At 40.1% G+C, this 27,630-nt stretch overlaps 1 protein-coding gene across 2 annotated transcripts in view; it reads right to left on the bottom strand.

The window, feature by feature from the left end:
- Positions 1–1,040: 1,040 nt before the first annotated feature.
- Positions 1,041–27,630, bottom strand: part of LOC123759309 (E3 ubiquitin-protein ligase listerin) — a 71,727-nt gene continuing 45,137 nt past the window's right edge. For both annotated transcript variants that reach the window (XM_045744195.2, XM_045744196.2), the window contains exons 18-25: positions 20,813–20,976; positions 19,726–19,917; positions 14,337–14,515; positions 13,392–13,543; positions 11,141–11,358; positions 10,805–10,975; positions 6,671–6,862; positions 1,041–2,003 (exon numbers count right to left, since the gene is read on the bottom strand). In XM_045744195.2, the coding sequence (XP_045600151.1) occupies positions 1,944–2,003; positions 6,671–6,862; positions 10,805–10,975; positions 11,141–11,358; positions 13,392–13,543; positions 14,337–14,515; positions 19,726–19,917; positions 20,813–20,976 (1,328 nt within the window). In that variant the 3' untranslated portion in view covers positions 1,041–1,943. The remainder of the gene's footprint in view (positions 2,004–6,670; positions 6,863–10,804; positions 10,976–11,140; positions 11,359–13,391; positions 13,544–14,336; positions 14,516–19,725; positions 19,918–20,812; positions 20,977–27,630) is intronic.

Below are 27,630 nucleotides of genomic sequence, written 5' to 3' on the forward strand. Positions count from 1 at the left end.
TATCATTCAGAAACCTAAGTAAGGAGGCATTTAGAGCACTTTACATTGCCTATGTACTGGAATTATACCTAGATGGGAATCTGGGAGTTCTACTTCTCCCCAAGCCCGGTCTGGGGCTAGGCTTGACTTGTGAGATCTTGGTCCAACAGGTTGTTGCTTGGAGTGGCCTGCAGGACCACATAACCACCACAGCCCGGTTGGTCTGGCACTTCGTGAAGAAAACTACCTAGTTTTCTCTTGAAGGTGTTCACATTTATTCCGGCAATGTTTTTTATACACACTGGAAGTATTGTTGAACAACCGTGAACCTCTGGTGTTCATGCTGTTTTCTCCGATTGTGCCTGTGGCCCCCCTGCTATTCACTGATCCTATTCTGCATTTTCTTCCATATAGTTCACCCCAATATGTTGTTATTTTACTGTATAGATTTGGGACCTGACCCCAGAGTATGCCACCCCATCATGGAGCCCCCACCTGAAGAAACACATAAGGAAACTGGAAAAGGTTCAAAAGTTTGCAACGAGGCTCATCCTAGAATTGAGAGGGATGAGGTATAAAAAAAAAGGGGGGGGGGGCAGGGAGATATCGTACATATATAAAATACTTGGGGGGATTGACAGTGGAAATAGGCAAAATATTCATACTGAATACCAACAAAACAATGGGCATGGGTAAAAGTTGAAAACTCAATTGAGTCGTGTATCAGAAAGTTTTCATTTAGTGTAAGAGTAATAGGAAAATGGAATGAACTAAAGAAGCAGGTTATTGAAGCGAAGCAAACTCTATTCATAATTTTAAAAGTAGATATGATAAGGAAATAGGACAGGAGTCATTGCTTTAAAACAACCGGTGGCTAGAAAAGCGGGATTCAAGAACCAGTGCTTGATTCTGCAGGCACAAATATGTGAGTACAGAAACTTAGGTATACTGTAATTACACACACACATACACAAAAGAGGTGGGAACATGTTTTTGAAATTGTATATCCTAACATAGATGAAGCGAGATAAAAAATACTGGAGCTAAATGATATAGTACAGTTTAATATATAATTTTTATTTAGAACTAAGAGTGGATGCACTAAATGACAGAGTGCAAGTGTTTACAAACATTCCTCGACTTTTCCAGATATGGATAAGGAATACTTTCGTAGATTTCATAGTTCCATATGCATTATTTATAATGTCAAAGTACAATCACTATACAGATATTTTTCAAGAATACAATACCAACTCATGATTGATTAGAAGCAATATATATATACTAACACTCCAGATATTTTCATTATTCACAGCTCATTCACTCTTTGAATATAAGTTTTCATGGTTTACACATTTGAGTTACAAAACACATCACAAAAGTCTTTTACTGAATACAAGCAAAATACATTTTAAGGAAAACTATATATTAAATATATTATTTTATGTTTACAAAACATACCAAACAATTGACAAGGCACATTTGGTCAAGAAGTGATGAGGACAGACTTAACCTACAAAAAATTCAGTTTATACTGTAGTATAGAAAATTACATTTCCTTTTATTCGTTAGTGCCAAGTTTCATATAGCTATACGGTACAGTACAGTATTTATCAAAATGATGAGTGTTGCCAAAGATTAAAATAAAACATTTTGTACATGTTTTTTTTATATATAATGTACCATTTTTATAGATTTACAAATCAAGTTTAAGTGATACAATATGTCATATTTACATGAATAAAATCTGTATGACAGATGTATGAATCAACTGAAACACAGTAATATATATTTACAATATGGTAATCAAATTTATTTTTAGCTAATACTAATATTCTTCTGGTTGATCAAGATTATATACACAGCAGGTATTAATATAATTCCAGCTGATATCATTCTTCTAAGCTGCTTGAAAATTAAAGAACAGTAATAGATATTTATGAAACATTCCTATTCTACCTGCTCTAAAACAGACTACGGCAGAGTGGACAGGTCGAGTTGTTGCTGCTGTTGAACCATTTATACTGTGTAGAGAGAAAACAGTATTAACATATTTAGCATTAAAAAAAATGGCTTCATAAAAAAGTAAATTAAGAAAGATTGATATCACTTCAATAATAATACTATTCTTTTTTATAAGGTGGTGAGCTATTAAATGAAAACAATAAAAAACTCAATCATAAAATTCTATTTTAATAATTTACTTTGAAATTACTTTTACTTTTACCTAGTAAAAACCCAGCTTTGAATCTAATAAAATCCTCCTTCCTGGGTGAGCCCTGGTGACTCCTTGAGGCTATGTTGCCGAGTTAACTTCCCAATGCAATGGTTAACCACATCAGTCATAGGCATCCTGATGGCCTACCTGAGACCAGAGCTAGAACCTGGCTCTGGTCTCTAATTCCTAATACCTCATCCCCTACTCCCTGTCACAGTGAGCAAGGAATTGTTACAATCACCCTCATGAGGAAAGCATATAAAAAGTAGAAAAAACAAAACATACAGCTGCATGATTCATGAAAATGAAGCACAGAAACAGCCAACAGACACTGCAAAATAATCACTCAAAACGAAATGATTCACCGAAAGCTGGGTATGAAACGCCCCCTAGTGTTTAGGAGGCCTGAAGGCTTAGTGGACACTTGGGATTTGTAGTCTTAAGGTTCTGGGTTCAATTCCCGGTGGAGGCGGAAGCAAATGGGCAGTTTCTTTCAACCCGATGCCTCTGTTCACCTAGCAGTAAATAGGTACCTGGGGAGTTAAGACAGCTATTACAGGCTGCTTCCTGGGGATGTGTAACAAAAAGGAGGCCTGGTCGAGGACTGAGCTGCGGGGATGCTAAGCCCCGAAATCATCTCAAGATGTCCTCAAGAGGATAGTGTGCAAGTGCATAGCTGCCAGCATCCTGGCCAATCAGGTATCCTATGCTCAGTCTGTTGCTGATGAGCCATAAACTGGTGCATTTAGTAAAGGGAAGGGGAGTGAGTCAGGGAGCCACGGAGTTCACCCAAAAAGGGGAGATTCATTACAGTCGATGCTTATTTTCTGGGGGGAGTCCATTGGTTGCTCCCTGAAGCTAACTAACAACAAAAAAGGGAAAATGGGATCTACCAAGAAGGAAGAGAGGTGGCAGCTTTAAAGCTGAAAAAGAAACACCAGTCTTGGAAATCTGGTCCAGGGCAACAGAAGCCTGAATAGGACCAGGTACACTGATCAGATACATAGCCACCAAGACCCCTGTTAGATGTCCCAAAACCCCAAGCCCAAATATCAGATAAGAAAAAATTAGTGAACACAGTGGTGATGATGTCCCACTAGAAATCCTAACCAGTCCCAGAACCTTGAACCATGCAGAAGGTAAGACAAGGAATGAACCTGTAAAACCTGAAAGATTGAAAATTTCGATTCTTCGCGGCGGGGATCGTATTCCAGGGACCTGCCCGAAACGCTAAGCGTACTAGTGGCTGTACAAGAATGTAACAACTCTTGTATATATCTCAAAAAAAAAAAAAAAAAAAAAGGTAGGTCTGTACAGTAGGTCTGCCAAGTTCAAATTCCACCAGAAACCTTGGGAAAGAATCCAAGAAGCCCATGGATCGTGGGAACAGGAACTGGCAAAATGGGTCAGTCAGCATCCCACAGCCCTGCCAAAGGAGTGAACTGCAAAAGGACCTGTGCAAATACCAAGGAGGCCCCAACTCTACTGGACTGCCTCCAAGTTGAGAAGCCAAAATTCTCTGCTTGGAAGGCAGAGAAGAGAACACCTCAGTGAACTGCAAAAGTACTTGACTGAGGTGTTAGGAAAGAGGTGGTGTAAAAAGAGGGAGGCAGACAAAAGCATTAAGGATCCGGCTGAATCTAAAGACTGGGCCAGCACAGCCAAATGACACATGAGATAAGCCAAGTAAAAAGCCTGCACCACCTCCTTGGCAGCACCCCCAAAGCCAGAACTGCAGGCAGCAAGGTGGTCATACTGGGGGACAGAAGAAAGAACATGCAAGCCACCATGGTGATGATCTGAGAACAGCTCAATGAGCACTCAGATGTACAACATGGTAGCCAAGTGGAAACAAGCCCTGTGATCATAAGTGGTAAGGGCTCCAGTGAACACAGGCAGCTGCACACGGCGCTGCCACTTGCTCACGTCCTTAGAGAGCACCAGAGCAAACAAGCAGTTCTCAAGTGCCTAAGAACCTCTGAAAGAACGAACTTGCTTCCTGCCACTCAAGTGCCGAGTTCAGCAGAAGCCCTGCCAAGCTTCCAGGAAAAAGAGGGAAGTGTCAGCAAGCCAGGATGAATCAGGGACCTTTTTGTCTTTCAGCCAAAAAATTGAAGCTAACCCAAACTCGAAAGATGACAGGTGTATTAGGGAAACAAGGTCCTAATCATTCACGAGGAACCAAAAAATGTTCACAAGTGCCAATGAAAGTGAAAGGAGGAATGACGAAAACCTCCAGAAAAATTATTCCAAAGAACCGAATGGCACTCAGAAGTGCAGCCGAGTATCAAGCTAATAAAAAAAAGGGGGGACAGGAGAGATCCTCCTCTTGGAGCAAATGACCTTCATCGGATAGAACTAAAAACCATGTGCGGTTAGAGGGCACTCGGGGACTCCCCCCCCCTTCCTCATGCTTCTCCCAGCCCTGGGGTCCAGCAATGATGGCCTTGGAGTAGCATAGTATTCCATGCCTGATGCCTGTTGGATGAGAGGCACTATCCAACAGAGCAGGATTGGAGCCAGGCAATTGTTGCAAAGGCTGTGCATCCCCTGTGGAAAAGGATGTCTCATGTGCTTGTCTTTCAGGTGCATGAAGATGCCCCTGGAGTTAGCTGAGCTACATGCACAGCTAAACCTTGACCTGACTCTGAAATCCTCAGACGTTTTGTAGTCTGAACCAGGAGAAAAGACCAGACCCTGAGTGCAAGCCACCAGCAGGGAAAGGAAGATAGCAAACTTAGACCAGGTGGAATTCACCCTCTTCCAAAATTAGATACTTAAGCACCATGGGGCCAACTCCGGGCTATCTCCGGGCCGGGAAAAACAGACCATGAAGCAACTACTGCCTGAAAACCCTCCTGTCCCGAGGCAGACTCTGATAAGACTTGATGAGCACAACTGTCACAGGACTCGCGGTTGAAGGTTTCATTGACCCAACAGACAGCATGCGGAGACCAAATGATCGTCAGTAAGTAGCAAAGCACTCTTCAAATTAACATGTAGCAAGAGTGGGCTCGATGAGTTGGTCCACGACGAGCTATGTTATAGCCTGCAGGGGAGTTGCTACGGCCTGAAGGTGACTAACCTTCAGGACACCCAGGCATTAGGGACGTTTGCCAGAACACACTGAATGCAGCCTGTAAAAAACTTGGCTACGATGGGCATCCGTGGAGTACTGTATAAACCAAGCATATACACCTTAATACACTCCACAACAAAACAAAAAGCCCCCAACCACAAGATTTTGCAGAGGAGTCAATGACTAATGGATTACCTTGAAAAGGCTGCACCCCAAGTGGCCTGGCCTCTCAGGGGTGAACTGATGAACACAACAGAGAAGTACTGTAATTCTAACAATGCAAGGGCAATGCTAGACGAGTGTCTAGGGTAAGACAGCTGTAAACACATGCAGCTCAAAGTGCAGAAAAAGTTCACTTATGAGTGAGGCTTAAAAACCCCCTCTTGAAGGAAATACCAAAAAAGTAGGAACAATATGTTAATAAAAAAATCCCCACACGATGGCCAGCACTCGTCTTGGAGAAGAAGTGGAACTTAGATGACTAAATGGTTAGGGAAGGCAAGGTGTAGAACACCTTGCATCAGCAACAGGACTGAACGAGGGAAGCCAGCTTGGCCGAGAAACTGCTGGCTGGCGTGTATGTGCATATATGCAAGAAGGTGTTTTACACCCAGCTTCGAATGAACCACTCCATTTTGAGTGATTCTTTTGTGGCATGTGTTGGTTGTTTCGGTGCTCCATTTTTCATGAACCTTGAAGTTGTATGCTTTGTCTCATCTCCTTTCAGGATACTTTCCTGGTGAGGGTGATTTGTAACAATCTCCCTGCTCCCTGTACTTCTTTGATAGTGGCCAGGTTCTGGCTCTGGTTTTCTTAAGTCAATGGACATTTATGACTGATGTGGCTAAGTATTAGGAAGTTATCTCAGCACCACTGCTTCAGGGAGCCACAAGAGGGCTCCCTTGATAGCACATGAGAAATACTGTTAGACTTTATTTTAAGTTAAAACTTTTGTACTATCTGAATAAAGTAATTCAAGGGAGTATCATCACATGCATCTACTAGTACAACCCTACTCATACTGACGTCCAGTAACACTGATATCTACAGAATGGATGCAGTTTAACTGTATGGACACTAGTGACAAACATTTACTGAATTAATAGGAAAATTCTTACGAATGACTAAATTCATATAGTAATAACTACATGCACATTTTGAACATACTGAGGACCAACATCTTATAATGAAAACAAAATGTTCATATATTAAATAAAAAGTAACAAAATAATAAAATAACATCAGAATAAAACACAGGAAAAATAATATATGTTCTGAAACTATACCTTGTATAAACACTAATTTGTCTCTCATTCTTCATATCAGCTAACAAAATGCAATTAAATTTTATTTCCTGTTCTCACTGTGTCAATATTCTCAGTTTGTATCCTTACCAAGCATGCTGAATGGAACTTCTTCTTGCAAGTTCGGCAAAGAAGTTTTGGTAGTTGATGATTTGTCCCGTGCAAGACATAGTAACAGATGAAGCATTCCTCAATGCCTTCAAACTTTTGGTCAACATTTTGTTTCCAAAACACTAATGACTGTAACAAGGGTGTATTGCGATGCGAGAGCATAGTATTCATCTGAAATAATACAATTTTTATTGTGAAATATCTTTACTTGATTAATGTAAGATTTTGTTAGGCAACTACAAAGGTAAGGAATGGTAATTACCAGGAAAAAGTTCTAAGCCATTACAACTATATAGTACTTGGAAGGGATGAGGATAAGGATTTGGGATTGGACTGAGGGAGGGAATGGTCCCCAACCATTTGGATTGTTAGGTTAGGGGTAAAATTATATAAAATGATGAGGGAATAAACATTCCCTTGAGTGCAAACTTTCCAGAAATTAAACATGTTAGCACTATTTTAGGTACCAGGCACAGATTTGTATTTTATCTGCTCTGCTAAATAACTGCTAGAAACATTGATAAATTATGTGGGGGGTAGCTTATCACTCCTGCACAACTATGGGGCAGTAAACAGGTCTCTGGGAGTTATTGTTGCATTCTAGGGTAGGTCTATCATTGGGTAGGAAGATCTCAATAAGCCTAATAGGCTTCCCTTCTCTGGTTAGAGGAGCCTTATTACAGAAATTAAAAAACCCAGCGTTTAATGTAATGAAACGCCATTTTCTGGGCGAGCCCTGGAGGCTCTCTTGAGCTATCGGGCTAATATGTGATACATTAGACTGGGACATTAGTCTATGGAGTTCAGCCTACTGGGGACCACAAGCCAGAACCTGGCCCCCTCAGAAAAGTGTAAGGAGCAATGGCCCTGGAAAACCCCCTTGTGGTTGGGGTTTTTCCTTATCTGCCATTGACCGGGGTTAGGCACCCAGAAAGGTAGGCATAACAAAACAAACCCCACATGGTAAGAACATTACAACTAAAAACTGAAAAGAGAGGCAGACCTCCCTCCAATCCCAAGGAAACGAGCAAAAGTCACATTCCATTGCCGCGTTGCTCGTCCGTGCAGCCTTCCCCTTCCCAAGAGTGGGAGTGGAAGAGGAAGCCCCGGACGTCCCCGAGCCAGTTACCTAGCACTCCAGTTTGGAAGCTCAGCATCAATCAAAGCGAAAAAAACGCCGATCGGAGGGAGGGAGGGTTGCCAGGGAGCCTCCGGGGCTCATCCAGAAAATGGTGTTTCATTACATTTAACACTGGTTTTCTGTGGGGAGCCCCTACGGCTCCCTGGAGTTACATAACCAAAGATAATGAAAAGGAGGGACTTGCCCGGGAGACGGCCGCCACACACTCAACACGAAGTTGAGAGAACTGGCTGTAACCTGCGACCCAAAGCAACACAGGAATGGCCAGGAGCAGGAACTTTAACCACATATCGGGCGGCCAGGACCCTGCCGACCTCCAAAATCCCTGTGCCCGAATATCAGCCCAGGAAATATTGCCAGACACAACAGCCAACACAGCAAACATTGGAACAGGGAACGAGGAAACCGGATCAACCTAAAGCGAATCCCTAGCCATCGAAGCCAAAATGCTCAAATAACAGCGAAATGCCGAAATCGGACACAACACATGATGCATCCCCGGCCTGACCAACCAAGCATTAATGACTGAAGGACCCGTCCAGAAAGCAGCTGTCTCATTTTTCATCAGGAAAGGAGGAGAAGGCTGCAACCGAACAAACCGACCACCAGGACCGAAAGAGCAGAAACTCCTGTGCTGGAGGAGACCATGAAGCTCACCGACCCAACCCCCAGAGGCAATGCCAACAGAAACAGAGCCTTGGAAAAACAATCTTGAACCGAAGGGGCCACCACAAACCGAGGAGAGGAAAGATAGGAGAGCACCCTGTCCAAGGACCAGTACAGCTCAGGTTGCACAGGAGCAGGCATCAGTTTCGTTACGTTCTCTAGATAGCCGATGATTGACCGACTTTGGTGAAACAAAGCACGAGGAAGCTTACAGAACGGGGCAGAAGTGACATCCACCCAGAATGCAAGCTAGAGTGGCTCTGCCAGCACTGCACGATACAGGGTGACAGAATTAGGCATCAAATGACGGTCCTGAAAAAGCTAAGACAGAAAGGGCAAGACAACCCGATCAGAAATAGAACACAACCTACGAAGACAGAGAAAATGGCGGAAAGAATGCCAGTAAACTTCATACTGTCACTGAGACGAAGCTCTCAGGTGGGACACCATGAACGAAGCCACCTGATCGCCATACAAATGGTGATAAACCCGCGTAAAAAAGACAAGACGCAAAGAGTGGAGAAGACTGAACCAGCCATGTATTGGGTTGGTCCGACCTGCTGGAAGAGGCTGAGCCGCAGAAAATGGCCACCAGTCCTCGTGGCCACCAAGGGGTCATGAGGACTACTCTCCCTTGGTAGGACTCCAACCGAGCTAGAACCCAAAGCAACAGCTGGACTAGGGGAAAGAGGTACAGTACAGATAATCCCACCTTGACCAACCTGGCCGAAAGGCATCCACTGTGACAGCCTCGCAGTCTAGGAAGGGTGCCACATACATCGGGAAATGCCGAGACCAAGCCAACGTGAACAGGTACACGTCCGGGAGTTCGTACATCTGGCAGAGCCAACGGAAAGAGTTTGCGTCAACTTTCCATTCCGTGGACAGGGGATGAACCGAGATAGGCTGTCCGCCTGGAATTCGAGGCCAGAGAAGATGTCCACCCCTGACCACATTAGTGAATGAACTGAAATGCTAGGTAGCCAGTGTGGGGAGGGGAGGGCTGCGCGGACGAGCGACGTGGTGGTGGAGTGTGACGTTTCCTCGTTTCCTTGGGACCAGAGGGAGTCTCTGCTTCAATTTTTGGTTTTTAGTTGTAATTTTCTTACCATGTGGGGTTTGTTTTGTTATGCTTACCTTTCTGGATGCCTAACCCCGGTCAGGGTTAGGCCCGACTGGGGCATAACCCCTAACCGACTGGGGCCTAACAGTCTCCAGTCCCGGGAGACTATGGAGTTGCGCTATGGTTGTCAAAGCCCCTAATGCCTAGGTCTAATGTATCACATATTAGCACAATAGCTCCAGGGAGCCATAGTGGCTCCCCACAGAAAAAGTTACTAATACATCTGGTAGGCAACTGCCTCTGAACATATGCAATGAATGGGAACCACACAGAAAGGAGAGAACACAGGTGGGGTGGAAATGAATCCAGGAACTCTCCAGCCTAGCATCAAGAACATGGAAAACTGAGCATGACGTTGATTACTCGGTACATGTTATGCATCAAAGGCGAGCAAGTCACCTGAGCACGAAATTTGAATGCAAAGAAGTTGGTACTTTAGGCAAGCTCGATGGGGATGCACTGAGCACCAAAAACACAGCAGCCCAGGGTGAAGCAGGTTTGGTGCCGACGTGCTCTATGGAAACACACCAGGCATCACAACATGTAATGTAAGAGTTCAGTCAGTTCAGAACACATTCAGGTTCAATGGGGTGTACCTAACACCCAATGCAAGGAAATCATTTGGGAAGCATTACCAATTCAGTACATGGAACATGTTGTTATAAGTCCATGTATCAGCTACACATGACAAGCAAATTGTCCCTGAACTGTTCTAATAATAGTATACAGTATGTACAGCTGAATCAAGTACTAACTGTTCGGGACCTCGATATAAGCTTAACGTGTGTATAAAAATACACTGGCTGCCTGTCACCTGATACAATGAATTATTATTATTATCATCAAACCAAGATATCCCAACCAGGGATAGCTAAGTCACCACAACCACTTCAGTGGTTGTAGTGACCTAGTGACACTTCAGTTTAAAAGATTTAAAATGGATGATCTATTTTATAAGTTTTTGTTTGTCAATACCCATTTATATTCCTGTTTTTTGGTCTAATCCTCATGAATGCTAATCTTCTCATCAAAATTGACAATATCTTGTACTGTATAAACAAGTGAAAAGCATCATTATACTGTACGGTAATGTATATGCAATTTATTGTGCTACAATTTTGAACAATTTTGCTGCCTGATATTTTATCTTTTAGATAAGAAATGAGAATAAAATCCAACTTACTACAAGCAGCCAATTTCGCCATTGGGCAACAGAGACCCCAACCCTACGATGGTCATCAACAGTGACTGTAGTGAGTGGGTGATTTGGAGCCAGACGAAGAATTAACTCCATACTGGTTTCGTCTATGGAATAGGTGGCCACCACTTCTCTAGCTCCTGGACGAGCCTTCACCTGTAAGAAAGCGCAGATACATATAAATGTACATTTATAAAATTGTGCTGTTGCAGTTAATCTTATATTTTGCAATACAAAGTACAGTACTGTATTTTTAACTGCCTCAAATTGCAATTGACTAACAAAAAAATTACAGCAACGCTAACAGTGCAGAGTTCTTACCGTCATGTTATCAAACTTTGTAGAAGAGTTGGTAATTGCAGACATTTCTTGATTAATTAGCAGTGGGGAGACATACAAAGTGGTAAAGCCATCAACTATAGGTTGATAGTGTCGGTCCAGGCTTATAAACCACTGTCTGACTGCAGCAGGGATGCGGCTAACACACTCATAATATGCCTTGCATGCTAGCTGAGCTACCAGCTGTGATGTAGCATTTGCTGAAAATATAGATAAATTGGAAACAGAAATAAATTTATTATTGTATAATACGAAACTGTGTTCTACTTCTTTGGTATGAATGAGGAAGCAAAATTTGTACAAATATGTAAAGCAACTCGAAGGATAATAAATCTTGTGCAGTGTATTATAGGCAAAAAACCAGCTTTGAATGTAATGAAATGCCATTTTCTGGGAGAGACCTGGAGGCTCCCCTGAGCTATTCAGGCTGATATGAATATATTAGACCCTGGTATCAGTCAAGTGTATGGAGTTCTAGGCCTACCAGGGACCACAAGCCAGAACCTGGCCCCCTCTCAGAGAGGCACGAGGAGCAATGGCTTATAGAAACCCCCCGTGTGGTTGGGAGCATTCTATGTCTGCCAGCGACTGGGTAAGGTGCCCAGAAAGGTAGATGCCCCAAAACAAACCCCTATTCTGGTAAAATATTGCTACTGAAAGCCTAACTAGTGGACAGAACTCCCCAAATGAAAACGAGCTAATGAGCATGACGTCACCACGTTACCGCGCCGTCGTCTGTGCAACCCGCCCACCCCAGGAGGAAGGGAAGCCCCAGACCTTCACACTCGCTATCCAACCTGCAGCTCTGAGGCTGAATGTCAATATTCGTGAAAAGAAAAACCGCCGACTGGAGGGGAAGAGGGTTGCCATGGAGCCTCCGGGTCTCACCCAGAAAATGGCGTTTCATTACATTCAATGCTAGTTTTCTGGGGGGGAGCCCCTTTGGCTCCCTAGAGCTACTTATCCAAAGACAAAATCAAGAGGGACTTACCCGGGAGCCGGTCAGCCCTCGCTCCTCAACGTGAAGTTGAGACAACTAGATGCAACTGCCGACCCAAAGCGACACAGGCCAGACTAGGCCCAGGAATATTGACAAGGTAGTGAGTTGCCAGGACCCTGTTCGATCTCCAAAAACCCCATGCCCGAATGTTAGCCCAAAAGATGTTACTGAAGACGGCAGCCAATGCAGCAAACTTACGAACATCGTGGGCACAAGGATAGACCGCAGGCTGGCTAGACCGAAGAACCCTGTCGACGATCTGGAAGACCAGAACCCTAGAACAGGGAAGAAGGGAAACCAAATCAACCCAATGCACATCCCCGGCCACCGAAGCCTTGGCGGGCAGGTAATAGTGGAAAACCGCAACCGGACACAACACATGATGCATCCCCGGCATGACCAACCAAGCATCAACAACCCAAGGACCCCTCCGGAAAGCAGCAGTCTCATTCTTTGCCAAAAAAGAAGGAGACGGCTGCAAACAAACAAATCTACCACCAGGACTAAAACACCCGTGCACCAGAGGAGAGCATGAAGCTCCTTGACACGACCTCCAGAGGCTAATGCCAACAAGAAAAGAGCTTTCACCAAACAATGCTGAACCAAAGGGGCCACAACAGAGAAGAGAGAAAAGAGAGCACCCGGTCCAACGACCAGGACGGATCAGCAGAGCATGAGCAGGCTGGAGATGAAACAATGCACAAGACAGTCTGCGGAAAAATGCAGAAGTGAAAACCCCTGGGGGTGGGGTTTTCACTTCCAGAACCTACTGGGGCGGGGTTTTCGCCCCAGTAGGTTCTGGGGTGCCTACCTTTCTGGGTGCCTAACCTGGTCGATGGCAGACACAGAATGCTCCCAACCACACGGAGGGTTTCTATAGGCCATTGCTCCTCGTGCCTCTCTGAGGGGGGCCAGGTTCTGTCTCATGGGTCCCCGGTAGGCCTAAAACTCCATGCTTTTGACTGATACCAGGGTCTAATACATTCATATCAGCCTGGATAGCTCCGGGGAGCTGAAAGGGCTTCCCCAGAAAAGAACTTATCATGTTTATTTGAAGCCCGATTTCTGAACTATCCCAATCAGATGATCCCTAAGGCAAGAGTGGATCATATGTGGTAAAGGAAGAATAAAAGAAAATGTGTACATGTCACCTGTTCTGCACAGTTCAATACATTTGTAATTCTTGAATCTATTATATAATTTATTAGTGAAATGTTACAATCTATAACATACCAAGAGGGCTGATATAAAGCTGAGTGTTGAATATTGTTAACAATGATTTGTCATCTCCAGTTTGCTCTAGCTTGGTCCCTTCATTAACCAGAGGAGTTTGAGGCATCAACTTGAAGAGATTTAGCAGAAGTCTTTGGAGCAAATTCGTTTGCCTATAAAATAATATAAGAATATATTCACCATAAATAATAATGATAACACAGAAATACAAAGTATAACCTAATGCATGATGACAGGAATGGGCTATGATAAAAACAGTACAGCGTGTCTTAGAAGCAACATGTTACATGTGAGCTGTTTAGACGACTCTTGGGAGGCCCTGATTAATCATAATCTATTTTCACATGATAATTGTGCCCCATTTATATTTATTATCCACTAAGTTTACACCCTTTTCAAATATTCTTACTTCTCATGACCAGTTCTGTATAGTAAGTATAATACAATGAATGAACATATCTTTACTAATGCCATGTAAATTTAAAAATAATTTTCACATGGCTTTTCTATTAAATGTCTCAATGGAAAATTCAGGTTCCTGGTCCACACAGCCTGTTCCATCATGCAATTCACTTTGTTCATTATATATATTTTTCAATAATTTTGTCTTTTTTAAATATAATATTTTTTTATACCATGGGAAGTAAATAGATGGAAATACATGTAATAAAATAAATTGTTGTACAAAATATAGAACATCCTGCTTAAAGTTTGACCTATTTGTAAGCCTAAAATTTGATCCTGGTACCAAGCAGCAGTACACTTAAGATAGCTCTTAGGGTAGAAATATGGCTTACCAAGTTTCAAATTGAATGCAAAATTGGAAGATCATTTGCAGATATAAGTGAAAAATAAGAACACAATTGGCCTGAAAGGTGGTAACACTTACCACATCATGATCAAAGCTGCCTTGGTAAATAACAATTAACCAGACACAGAACTAACCGAAGATAGGTCGAGTATTGGTGCTGGTTAGCATCAGAGGCATAGGTGAGAGCTGCTAAAGCTAATCTCCAGGCTAGTAAATATCCTGTTATGTGGGTGAAGCTCTTGGTGTGAGGCATTACCACATATCCATCACCCATTTCTTTCTCGGCTAAAGTAGATTCGACAATTACACTACTCTGTAAATAATACATTTTATATAATAAAGTAAGAAAAAACTTACATTATTATTAAACATCTCTCATTACACCATTAACTCTTGCATATGCAGTGCTACTAAACAAACTTTTCACAGCACTCTGTCAATCCCATACATCTTCATCATTCACTAAATTCTTTTATTAACTTTTCATGGCCATAAATGCAAAGTCTCAATGAAAATGTCTGAACTACATACTCTCTTCTACTATAGAACCCAACTTATCACATCAATTTCTCAGTAATTTACTGTACTCTTCTCATCATTATCTTAGTTCACCTAATGGTTCCTATAGTCAGGGATTAGTCTGTTAGTCTTATTGAGATCCCCCATAAGCCAACCATTGATCTTCTTCAGGATGCAACCCACAACAGTCAGCTAACTCCTAGATATCTATTTACCATCAAGCGAACATTAGGTGAAGGGAAACAGTGCTTAAATGCTTCTGTTCTACTGCAGGAATTGAATCTGGGACTTTTCAGCCGGGTGCAGTGCAGTGCAACTTTAACTGCAATGCACCGCTTTCTTCTCTATTTGTATAGTTGTACAATTGGTATTTTCCAGTCCGCTGGGCTATTACCAATATTTGATGACTTTCAGCAAGTTTTCAACACTGACTGTTTTACCTTTTCCTCTTAACATTGAATTATTTCTGCTTATATTTCATAGCACCTGAAGCTGTCCCATATTTCTGTTCCTTCACAGAGCCACTCACATCTTCCATTGATATATACCAGTCCATCGTCCTCTTTAGGTAGTACTTATAGTAACAATGAGGACCATTGTACATACGTACATTGGCATAAAAGGCAATTCAAAAGTAGAAATCGAAACTATTGAATTTGGACAAACCGGAAAAGGTTTTGTACTGACATCGCCAAGAAAATTTAACTTAATCTAACCTTCCTAGGCCTAATACATGCTATCTGAGGCCTAATATAGTACATATATATGCTACACTAGGCCTAGGAATATTTAAGTTTGGTTTTTAGCTTTATTTTTTTCTGAACCCTATAAAGTGAATACCATAGTGCCAAATTTTACTATTTAATTGTCAATTAGGTCTATGTATGTACAATGGTCCACATAGTTGCAAACAGTACTACCTAAACACCAGGATGGGTTGTATATATAAGCTCTCATATGATATTGCACTATTTTCACACCATCACATCCAATCATGTTACCTCTTCCATAAGTTCCACCCATTAGACATTCACTTTCCTAATTTTAATCATCTCTTCACCATTTAACATTCTCATTTTCTGCTGCACTTCCTTACTTCTTTCCAAGAGAGCTTCCAATTTTCTGAATAATTTTCTTCATATCTCATTCACCATTTATCATATTAAACAAATTTCTTCACATACCTTTTAATCTCGACATACTCTATTCTTTTGGCTTTATCTTTTGTTTACTCTATATTTAGAAACTAATTATCAAAAGAAGGCACCAAGCTGGGAAGGCTATGTAGCACCATTACTCTATACAGTATTTAGAAAATCCTCATCATGTTCTTGCCCCTGCAGTATCCCACCAAGCAGTACTTCACTCATTCTCCTACCAATTTGTGCAAATCCACATACTTCCTTCCTACAGTATTTTTAACCAAATATTTCTTGTATATATTACATTCTACATATTACTAAAAGTTAAATTTTTCCATGTATGTATGTATGTATGAATATATATATACATACACACACACACATTATATATATATATAATGTCGTACCTAGTAGCCAGAACACACTTCTCAGCCTACTATGCAAGGCCCGATTTGCCTAATAAGCCAAGTTTTCCTGAATTAATATATTTTCTCTAATTTTTTTCTTATGAAATGATAAAGCTATCCATTTCATTATGTATGAGGTCAATTTTTTTTATTGGAGTTAAAATTAACGTAGATATATGACCGAACCTAACCAACCCTACCTAACCTATCTTTATAGGTTAGGTTAGGGTAGCCGAAAAAGTTAGGTTAGGTTAGGTAGTCGAAAAAACATTAATTCATGAAAACTTGGCTAATTAGGCAAATCGGGCCTTGCATAGTAGGCTGAGAAGTGCGTTCTGGCTACTAGGTACGACATATATATATATTATATATATTATATATATTATATATATATATATATATTATATATATATATTATATATATATTAATTATATATATATATATATTATATATATACAGTATATATTATATATATATTATATATATATATATTAAATATATATATATATATATATTATTAAATATGACCGAAAAAGTAAGATTAATAATTCTAACACGAATTTTCTCAATCTTTCGTACATTACGCTTCACTGTTGGAGGTAAATCAAAAATCACTTCTCCAAAATTCATTTTTATTTCTAGTCTGACGCAACACGGGCGCGTTTCGTAAAACTTATTACATTTTCAAAGACTTCACAAATACACAACTGATTAGAACGTATCTCTGATTTTATATCTACATTTGAGTGAGGTGGGAAGGGTGATGTGGCATTAACACAAGACAGAACAGGAGGGGATATTAATAGGGTATTAAAAGTATCAACACAAGACAGAACAGAAGCAATGGGTATTGAATAGAAGTGTTTGTAGAAAGCCTATTGGTCCATATTTCTTGATGCTTCTATATTGGAGCGGAGTCTTGAGGTGGGTAGAATATAGTTGTGCAATAATTGGCTGTTGATTGCTGGTGTTGACTTCTTGATGTGTAGTGCCTCGCAAACGTCAAGCCGCCTGCTATCGCTGTATCTATCGATGATTTCTGTGTTGTTTACTAGGATTTCTCTGGCGATGGTTTGGTTATGGGAAGAGATTATATGTTCCTTAATGGAGCCCTGTTGCTTATGCATCGTTAAACGCCTAGAAAGAGATGTTGTTGTCTTGCCTATATACTGGGTTTTTTGGAGCTTACAGTCCCCAAGTGGGCATTTGAAGGCATAGACGACATTAGTCTCTTTTAAAGCGTTCTGTTTTGTGTCTGGAGAGTTTCTCATGAGTAGGCTGGCCGTTTTTCTGGTTTTATAGTAAATCGTCAGTTGTATCCTCTGATTTTTGTATCCTCTGATACAAAAATCAGAGGATACAACTGACGATTTACTATAAAACCAGAAAAACGGCCAGCCTACTCATGAGAAACTCTCCAGACACAAAACAGAACGCTTTAAAAGAGACTAATGTCGTCTATGCCTTCAAATGCCCACTTGGGGACTGTAAGCTCCAAAAAACCAAGTATATAGGCAAGACAACATCATCTCTTTCTAGGCGTTTAACGATGCATAAGCAACAGGGCTCCATTAAGGAACATATAATCTCTTCCCATAACCAAACCATCGCCAGAGAAATCCTAGTAAACAACACAGAAATCATCGATAGATACAGCGATAGCAGGCGGCTTGACGTTTGCGAGGCACTACACATCAAGAAGTCAACACCAGCAATCAACAGCCAATTATTGCACAACTATATTCTACCCACCTCAAGACTCCGCTCCAATATAGAAGCATCAAGAAATATGGACCAATAGGCTTTCTACAAACACTTCTATTCAATACCCATTGCTTCTGTTCTGTCTTGTGTTGATACTTTTAATACCCTATTAATATCCCCTCCTGTTCTGTCTTGTGTTAATGCCACATCACCCTTCCCACCTCACTCAAATGTAGATATAAAATCAGAGATACGTTCTAATCAGTTGTGTATTTGTGAAGTCTTTGAAAATGTAATAAGTTTTACGAAACGCGCCCGTGTCGCGTCAGACTAGAAATAAAAATGAATTTTGGAGAAGTGATTTTTTATTTACCTCCAACAGTGAAGCGTAATGTACGAAAGATTGAGAAAATTCGTGTTAGAATTATTAATCTTACTTTTTCGGTCATATTTAATAATATATGTCTACAGGAAAGACTGCTACCAAAATATACTAATATATATATATATATATATATGTCGTACCTAGTAGCCAGAATGCTTTTCTTGGCCTACTATGCAAGGCCCGATTTGCCTAATAAGCCAAGTTTTCCTGAATTAATATGTTTTTTCTTATGAAATGATAAAGCTACCCATTTCATTATGTATGATGTCAATTGTTTTTTATTGGAGTTAAAATTAACGTAGATATATGACCGAACCTAACCAACCCTACCTAACCTAACCTAACCTATGTTTATAGGTTAGGTTAGATTAGGTAGCCGAAAAAGTTAGGTTAGGTTAGGTAGTCGAAAAACAATTAATTCATGAAAACTTCGCTTATTAGGCAAATCGGGCTTTGCATAGTAGGCTGAGAAGTGCGTTCTGGCTACTAGGTACGACATTATATATATATATATATATATATATATATATATATATATAAATATATATATATATATATATATATATATATATATAATGTGTGTGTAAATACAAAAGAATGGGGGTGGTAGGAGAAGATAATATTAGTGTTCAGTGAGAAACCACAAGGTCTTCTCTGAATACTTTTTTATTTTCTTCTCCAAGGCTATGGGTCCCCCCATTGGCACCAGAGGTGGTACCCTCACAAACTTTTATATTATATATATATATATATATATATATATATATATATATATATATATATATATATATATATATATATATATATATATATATATATATATATGTATATATATATATATATATATATATATATATGTCGTACCTAGTAGCCAGAACTCACTTCTCAGCCTACTATTCAAGGCCCGATTTGCCTAATAAGCCAAGTTTTCCTGAATTAATATATTTACTATAATTTTTTTCTTATGAAATGATAAAGCAACCCTTTTCTCTATGTATGAGGTCAATTTTTTTTTATTGGAGTTAAAATTAACGTAGATATATGACCGAACCTAACCAACCCTACCTAACCTAACCTAACCTATATTTATAGGTAAGGTTAGGTTAGGTAGCCAAAAAAAGCTAGGTTAGGTTAGGTTAGGTAGGTTAGGTAGACGAAAAAACATTAATTCATGAAAACTTGGCTTATTAGGCAAATCGGGCCCTGAATAGTAGGCTGAGAAGTGCGTTCTGGCTATTAGGTACGACATATATATATATATATATATATATATATATATATATATATATATATATATATATATATATATATATATATATATATATATATATATATATATATATATAAAGAAATGCATTTATTTACATCTTGTATTGTTTGAGTTATGGAGTAAGGTAATGGCCTTTGTGGTGTATCCTCCTCTTCTCTGACAGATATCTGGTTCATCTCCCACTGGGACATGATTCTTGGGAGAAAAGTCTTCAGCAAGCTATATGCTGTAAACTGTGTTGGAGGATGTGATGACAACAGCAGCGGGGTCAGGTGATTCAGTAGGATCTGTAAAGTTTCAGCAGAGAAAATGCTGTACTTAGTTTAGACATTACATAACTTCAATAAGACACCAATTGATTATTGCCTTCTCTGATATGACATACATATACACAATGTAAAATTACATGCCACAACGGCATTTGAGAACGGTATCTTACTGTTGGAATATCTCATGGTATAAATTGGTTGGTTAAATGAGTCTAAGTGTAATGATTATACAGTTGTTTAATGATGACAGGGTGGTGTAAGGACAACAGGGGTGGTGTGACGACAACAGGGGTGGTGTAACAATAGGGGTGGTGTAATGACAACAGGGTGGTGTACTGACAACAGAATGGTGTAATGACAACAGAGTGGTGTAATGACAACAGGGGTGGTGTAATGACAACAGGGGTGGTGTAATGACAACAAGGTGATGTAATGACAACAGGGGTGGTGTAATGACAACAAGGTGATGTAATGACAACAGGGTAGTGTAATGACAACAGGGGTGGTGTAATGACAACAAGGTGATGTAATGACAACAGGGTAGTGTAATGACAACAGAGTGCTGAGTTGACAACGGCCCGGCCACTGGCTCCAAAACTGGCCTACCCCGACTAACCAAAGGTGACATCACATCACTCAGCCAACTTCACACACTTTCCAAAGGCTTTACCTAATACATTTTTAATGTTCATAAATGCCATGAACACAATACAATCCTCCTCACATGCATTCTTTATAAGCAATGTCAACACAAATATCTAATCTAGACACCCCCTTTAGCAATGGAACCCACCTTGCCCATCACTGATCAATTTCTCAGTAAATCCCTGTACTCTAGCGACTTCTATCCTACAATGCACTTATTCATCTTTTCACACTATACTTAATAAACTAATGCATCAGAAAAATATACCTGTTCAGAATCTGGCAGTTTCAACTCTTCTCCTGCAAGTGCAGCATTAAACAAGGAAGGGAGGGTGTGATTGGCCAGATCATCTGGGCCTGCATGACATACACCAATGCAAACTGCACGGCACACTCCATAGAGAATGATGGAAGGATTTCTGCTGTAAGACACTAAAAAAAAAATAATTAATATAATTATGATACCATGTGTCTTAAAGTACATTTAAATCTTATTCACTAAATGGAATTTTTGACCTACAACTACATTAATTACTGCTAAAAATTAAATATACTGAATAACAAATTAAAAAAATATGCATATAAAGTTGATGTAGATATTATTGTCTAGTACTTATTTTCTAAAAGGATATGCAGTTCATAAAGATACATGGGACAGGGTATATTATGAAACTGAACAAGAGTTTAACTGACTGTCCTTTTTTGAGAAAAGGATGTTTTAGTACGAGTGTGATACGAGAGCAGTGAGAGGAACAACTGGAAGTTTGTCTGATAACATTTTGTATACATTAAGATTTAATGGTGAAAGGGTGATCACGACTCACAAGTGTTCAAGAAGCATAATTATAAAAGTTGAAATGTTGAATGATAGAAAGTGGGTAGGTACATAAGAAGAATCAATAGTAATCTTTGAGAGACTATGAACAAATAAGCCATAATGGTGTAATATATATGCGCAATATATATGGTCAAATAAATGTTTTGTAAGAACATTTAAGAAGCATATGGTTTTGCAGTAATTGGTAGAAGAATGGGAGGTCAATCAGGGTAGAAAGGTGACAGGTGTAATGAAAGCTATGGTTAAAAAAAAAAAAAAAAAAAAAGACAAATTGAGGCAGACTATTTCATTTTTGATACTGCATGAATAAAATGCTTCGTGAAGACTGCATGAAGTAGTAATGCTACACTCTGGTATGGTTGTGAGAAGATGGAAAGGTAATTAATGTGAAAAATTGGAGTTGGAGCAGTAGAAATTGATCATCTGAGAAGTGTGCAGGAGGTAGGGGGGAAGCTTGAACAATATACTGTATGGGATATGGTAAAGGGCAAGGCAAATTGGTTCGTAAGAAGTGAGTGAATGTACAGTGGTGCCTCGATTAACGAATTTAATCCCTTCCGGCACTGAGCTCATCATGTGAAATGCTCGTCTTGCGAAACAACAATGACACTGTTGTTGGAGGCGTCCGAGAACCAGCGGGAACGCTAGGAAGCACCTCGTGGTTTTCTCGTTAACCGAGTGGAAGCTCGTCAATTGAGACAAATTTTATGTGAGTGGCTCGCTTAATACCTGAAATGCTCGTAGAAGGGGGCTGTTCATCACCCGAGGTTCCTCTATATTTGTATATACTTTATGAGCTCGCTTATCTGAATATTTGGGTTGTCCAGTGAAAATTGTGGCCAGATATTTTTCTGGCAAAACTTCGCCATATCCAAATAGCAATTCAGATAACCGGAGATTTTGCAGGATATTGCAGACAGGCATAGAGTCTAAATCATGTCTGGATACGTTACATGAAACTTAACGTTTCATGTTTCTGCAAACTTCACCATATCCGGACAAAAATCAAGAAAAACTGGGGATTTTGCTGGATACCACAGACAGGGATTGGGCCATACTGTATTACTCATGTACAGCAGTGAAGCAGTGGCCTGAGACATGGTGTATGGGAGGTGTTGGGGTGGCTGGTTTCAGGGTAGGGGGTGTCGGGAGAGAGAGGGATGAGTCAGGAGGGACAGTCTGGGGGATGAGGGGCCTTTGATCTGTAATGTATAGAATAACCAAGAAATATGTTAGAACAATTCATTACAGCAAAACTAAAGAAACTATCTACATTATAACATACAAATCTCTTAAAAAACTTTGTGTACAGGCTGAAGACTGTAGTGTCCTGTTAAAATTTGTTTTGTTTTTTCCACCTGGCAGCCTTCGTAATGTGCCTGCCTGCCCCAAGTGGACCTGTCCAGGATAGAAATGGCCTGGTCATAATGGCCAGGATAGAAATGGCCTGGTCATAATGGCCAGGATAGAAATGGCCTGGTCATAATGGCCAGGATAGAAATGGCCTGGTCATAATGGCCAGGATAGAAATGGCCTGGTCATAATGGCCAGGATAGAAATTGCTACACAGGCCATGTGCTCTTAACCTTCATGTTATACCACAGTGCTGTGTCATTAGTGAAACATTTTTAAAATAATTTTTTTGGTTTTAGTAGAAGCAGAAATCATTCTGGAGGTGTTAAGAGGAAGGTTGTGCTAACCATTAAACATAAATTACACGTTATAGAACTCTGTGAAAATGACCAGTCAGTTGTGAGTGTTGCCAAGAAATTTGGTATAGTCGCCAGTACTGTCTGTGATATAAAGAAACAAGATGAATACATGAAATACATAGCAAGCAGTGATTGAGGGTGCAGAAGAAAAACTCTGAAGTCTTCACACAATGTACAGATGAAGCTGAAAAGTGGTTTACTCAGCACTGCACAGATGGTGTAACAATTTGCAGTGTAGAAATAAGATATGCTGGAAGCAGGTTTGCAGCTAGCCAGTGAAGCCTTACCAGAAAACTAAGAACCTTCAACCAGTGAAGGTTCAGCAGCTGGCAGTCAAAACTGACCTTGCCAAGCTCATGTACCGTACATACGTTTTAGAGTTGTGTTAGGTTAGGTTATGTAATTTTTCAAGAATTATCGATTATAAAATACAGTACAGCACTGTATGCAGCATCAATCAAGAAGACGAACTACAACAAGATAAGCTGAAGTTTGTTTTAAAATACAGTACTGTAATGGTATATTTTTTAATTATTGTGTGTGTGTGTGTGTGTAATTACCTAAGTGTAATTACCTAAGTGTAGTTACAGGATGAGAGCTACGCTCGTGGTGTCCCGTCTTCCCAGCACTCTTTGTCATATAATGCTTTGAAACTACTGACGGTCTTGGCCTCCACCACCTTCTCACTTAACTTGTTCCAACCGTCTACCACTCTATTTGCGAAGGTGAATTTTCTTATATTTCTTCGGCATCTGTGTTTAGCTAGTTTAAATCTATGACCTCTTGTTCTTGAAATTCCAGGTCTCAGGAAGTCTTCCCTGTCGATTTTATCAATTCCTGTAACTATTTTGTATGTAGTGATCATATCACCTCTTTTTCTTCTGTCTTCTAGTTTTGGCATATTTAATGCTTCTAACCTCTCCTCGTAGCTCTTGCCCTTCAGTTCTGGGAGCCACTTAGTAGCATGTCTTTGCACCTTTTCCAGTTTGTTGATGTGCTTCTTAAGATATGGGCACCACACAACAGCTGCATATTCTAGCTTTGGCCTAACAAAAGTCATGAACAATTTCTTTAGTATATCGCCATCCATGTATTTAAATGCAATTCTGAAGTTAGAAAGCATAGCATAGGCTCCTTGCACAATATTCTTTATGTGGTCCTCAGGTGATAGTTTTCTATCTAGAACCACTCCTAGATCTCTTTCTTTATCAGAATTCTTTAAAGATTTCTCACATACTATATAGGTTGTGTGGGGTCTATGTTCTCCTATTCCACATTCCATAACATGACATTTATTAACATTAAATTCCATTTGCCAAGTGGTGCTCCATATACTTATTTTGTCCAGGTCTTCTTGAAGGGCATGACAGTCATCTAAATTTCTTATCCTTCCTATTATCTTAGCATCATCAGCAAACATGTTCATATAATTCTGTATACCAACTGGTAGATCATTTATGTACACAATAAACATCACTGGTGCAAGAACTGAACCCTGTGGTACTCCACTTGTGACATTTCTCCATTCCGATACATTGCCTCTGATTACTGCCCTCATTTTTCTATCAGTCAGAAAATTTTTCATCCATGATAGAAGCTTACCTGTCACCCCTCCAATATTTTCCAGTTTCCAGAACAACCTCTTATGTGGAACTCTGTCGAAAGCCTTTTTTAGGTCCAGATAGATGCAGTCAACCCAGCCATCTCTTTCCTGTAATATCTCTGTGGCCCGATCATAGAAACTGAGTAAATTCGATACACAGGATCTTCCTGATCGAAAACCATACTGTCTGTCTGATATTATATCATTTCTCTCCAGGTGTTCTACCCATTTAGTTTTGATTAGCTTTTCCAATACTTTCACTATTACACTTGTCAATGATACAGGTCTATAATTGAGGGGGTCTTCCCTGCTGCCACTTTTGTAGATTGGAACTATGTTAGCCTGTTTCCACACGTCTGCTACGATTCCTGTACACAGGGATGCCTGAAAGATCAGGTGAAGTGGAATGCTGAGCTCAGATGCACATTCTCTCAGAACCCATGGTGAAACGCCATCTGGGCCAGCTGCTTTGTTCCTCCCGAGCTCCTTTAGCATATTTTCCACTTCATCTCTAGACACCTCTATCCGCTCTATGTTGTTCTCTGGAATTCTTATTGTGTCTGGTTCTCTGAATATTTCATTTTGTACAAACACACTTTGGAACTTTTCATTTAATGTTTCACACATTTCCTTTTCATTTTCCGTGAATCTGTTTCCCATTTTCAACCTCTGGATATTATCCTTTACCTGCAATTTGTTGTTTATGAATTTGTAGAATAGGCCCGGTTCTGTTTTACATTTATCTGCTATCCCTTTTTCAAAATTTCTTTCTGCCTCTCTCCTTACTGCTGTATAATTGTTTCTCGCATCTTTGTATCGCTGGTATGTTTGGGGGTTTGGCCTCTTCCTATACTGATTCCATTTTTGTGTCTTTTGGTCTCTTGCCCTCTCACAATTTCTGTCGAACCAATCCTGTTTTCTGGTCCTGCATCTCTGTTTTGGTATGAATGTTTGTGTGCCTTCCTCGTATAGTTTTAAAAATTTGGCATACATTTCATTTACTTCCCTGCCTAGCAACAATTCTGTCCAATTACACTCATTAAAAAAATTTCGAAGTTCCCCATAGTTGCCTCTCTTTAAATCGAGTTTATCAACTGTTTCAATGTCCCCATTTTCTTCTAGATGATATCTTAAAGCATATTTAATGTCTAACAGGACGTGATCACTCTTTCCCAAGGGAGGAAGGTACTGGATGTCAAAAATCTCTTCTTCTTTCCTGGTGAATACTAGATCCAGTACTGACGGTATATCTCCTTCCCTCATTCTTGTGGCTTGCTTTATGTGTTGATACAAGAATGTCTCCAGAATGAGGTTCACAAATCTGCATGTCCAAAAGTCCTCCGTTCTTGCTTCATAGGCCTCCCAGTCTATTGCTCTAAAGTTGAAGTCCCCCAGTATCAACAGTCGTGATTTATCTTTATCTGCTTGTACAATAATATCTCTCATGACCATTATGAGGCCCTCTCGTTTGTCATCCAGTTCTTCCTTTGTCCACGTGTTGCTTGCTGGTGGGCTGTAGGCATTTACAATTATCAGGTTATCATCCTGATTCCAGACCTGCAATGCCATTATGTCAATATCTCGAGGGTTTTCAAATATTAACTCTTTTACCTTCAGGTGTTTTTTCACCAGTACAGCCACTCCTCCTCCCTTCCTAGTTTTCCTGTCACGTCTCCAAACTGAGTAGCCTCTTGGGAATATGACTTCATTTATTATATTTCCTTCAAGTTTCGTTTCTGATAATGCAACAATATCTGGGACCCTAAGCTGGATTATATCTTGCAACTCCAAAGTTTTTGACCTCACTCCATCTATGTTGGTATATACAATTTTCAGGAACATGTTCCCTTTTCCTTTGCTCTTTACTCCCCCTTCCACTACTGATCTTGTTGCTTTGTTTTTATGTACCATTTCACAAGCTTTCCAGTCCCTGTCACTTTGTAAAAAAAAAAAAAGAATTTCTGTCTTCTTCATTTCTATCCCCATTTAGCCGTTTTGCCTCAATTAAGTTCATTTTCAGCTTTTCTCTGTCTTCCTTGGAGAGGTCTTGTCTTATTGACCAAGATTTGCCAACCTCATCACTCTGCAGTTTCCTGGCATTTCTTAGCACTTCCATCATGTTTTTCACTCCATTAAAGGTCACCCTTAAGGGGCGGTTCTTTTCTTTCTCATATTTTCCTATTCTTCTAAAATCACTGACATTTTCCTTTGAGCCTTCTCCTAAACCTACTATTTTCTCTATGATTTTCATCTCTTCTGCCGCTCGGTCCACCCTAGATGAAATTTCCTTCTCTAAACATCCAAAAATGATTATGGACTTAGTTCTATCTGCAGTGTTTTGTACCAGTTTACTGTTGGTAACCAGTTCTTTCCTAATTGCTTGCCTAATTTCTGCTTCTTGTTGGTCATTTCTGGTTTTGACTTCCGAACACACTTCTTTGATAGTCTCTTTCTCTTTTACAACTTCAGCATATGTCGCTTTTATTTCTTCTTTATACTTTTCTAGTTCTTTATTCACCTCCTCTATGTGAGTTGTCAGTGAAGTTTCCAGTTGGAGATCCTTACCTAACTCTATGTTAGCCCTTAGGCTTGCTTGGAGTTGTTCACCATATGAGTCTATCTTCTTGTTTGTGTGTGTGTGTGTGTGTGTAAATTCAAATTATGTTGGTTATGGCACAAAAAATTGCAAATATGTTCACTTATGGATTTCCCTGGTAAAAATCCTGCTTATCCACATGTCTGGCTTATCTCGTGGGGGTCCTTCCCATATAATTCAGATAAGTGAGCTTAAACAGTACCTTGAACAGTACTGTATTTGCCAACTGATGAGGAGCACTACACACCTTGACCTATGGAGTGGTGGGTGCTGTTATGGATGACCGCTGAAGTGTGGTGGTGCATGTTTATCTGTGATACTATGCATTGTGAATAGT

Source organism: Procambarus clarkii, chromosome 32 (assembly GCF_040958095.1).
Source record: "Procambarus clarkii isolate CNS0578487 chromosome 32, FALCON_Pclarkii_2.0, whole genome shotgun sequence".
In the NCBI taxonomy this organism is placed as follows: Eukaryota; Metazoa; Arthropoda; class Malacostraca; order Decapoda; family Cambaridae; genus Procambarus; species Procambarus clarkii.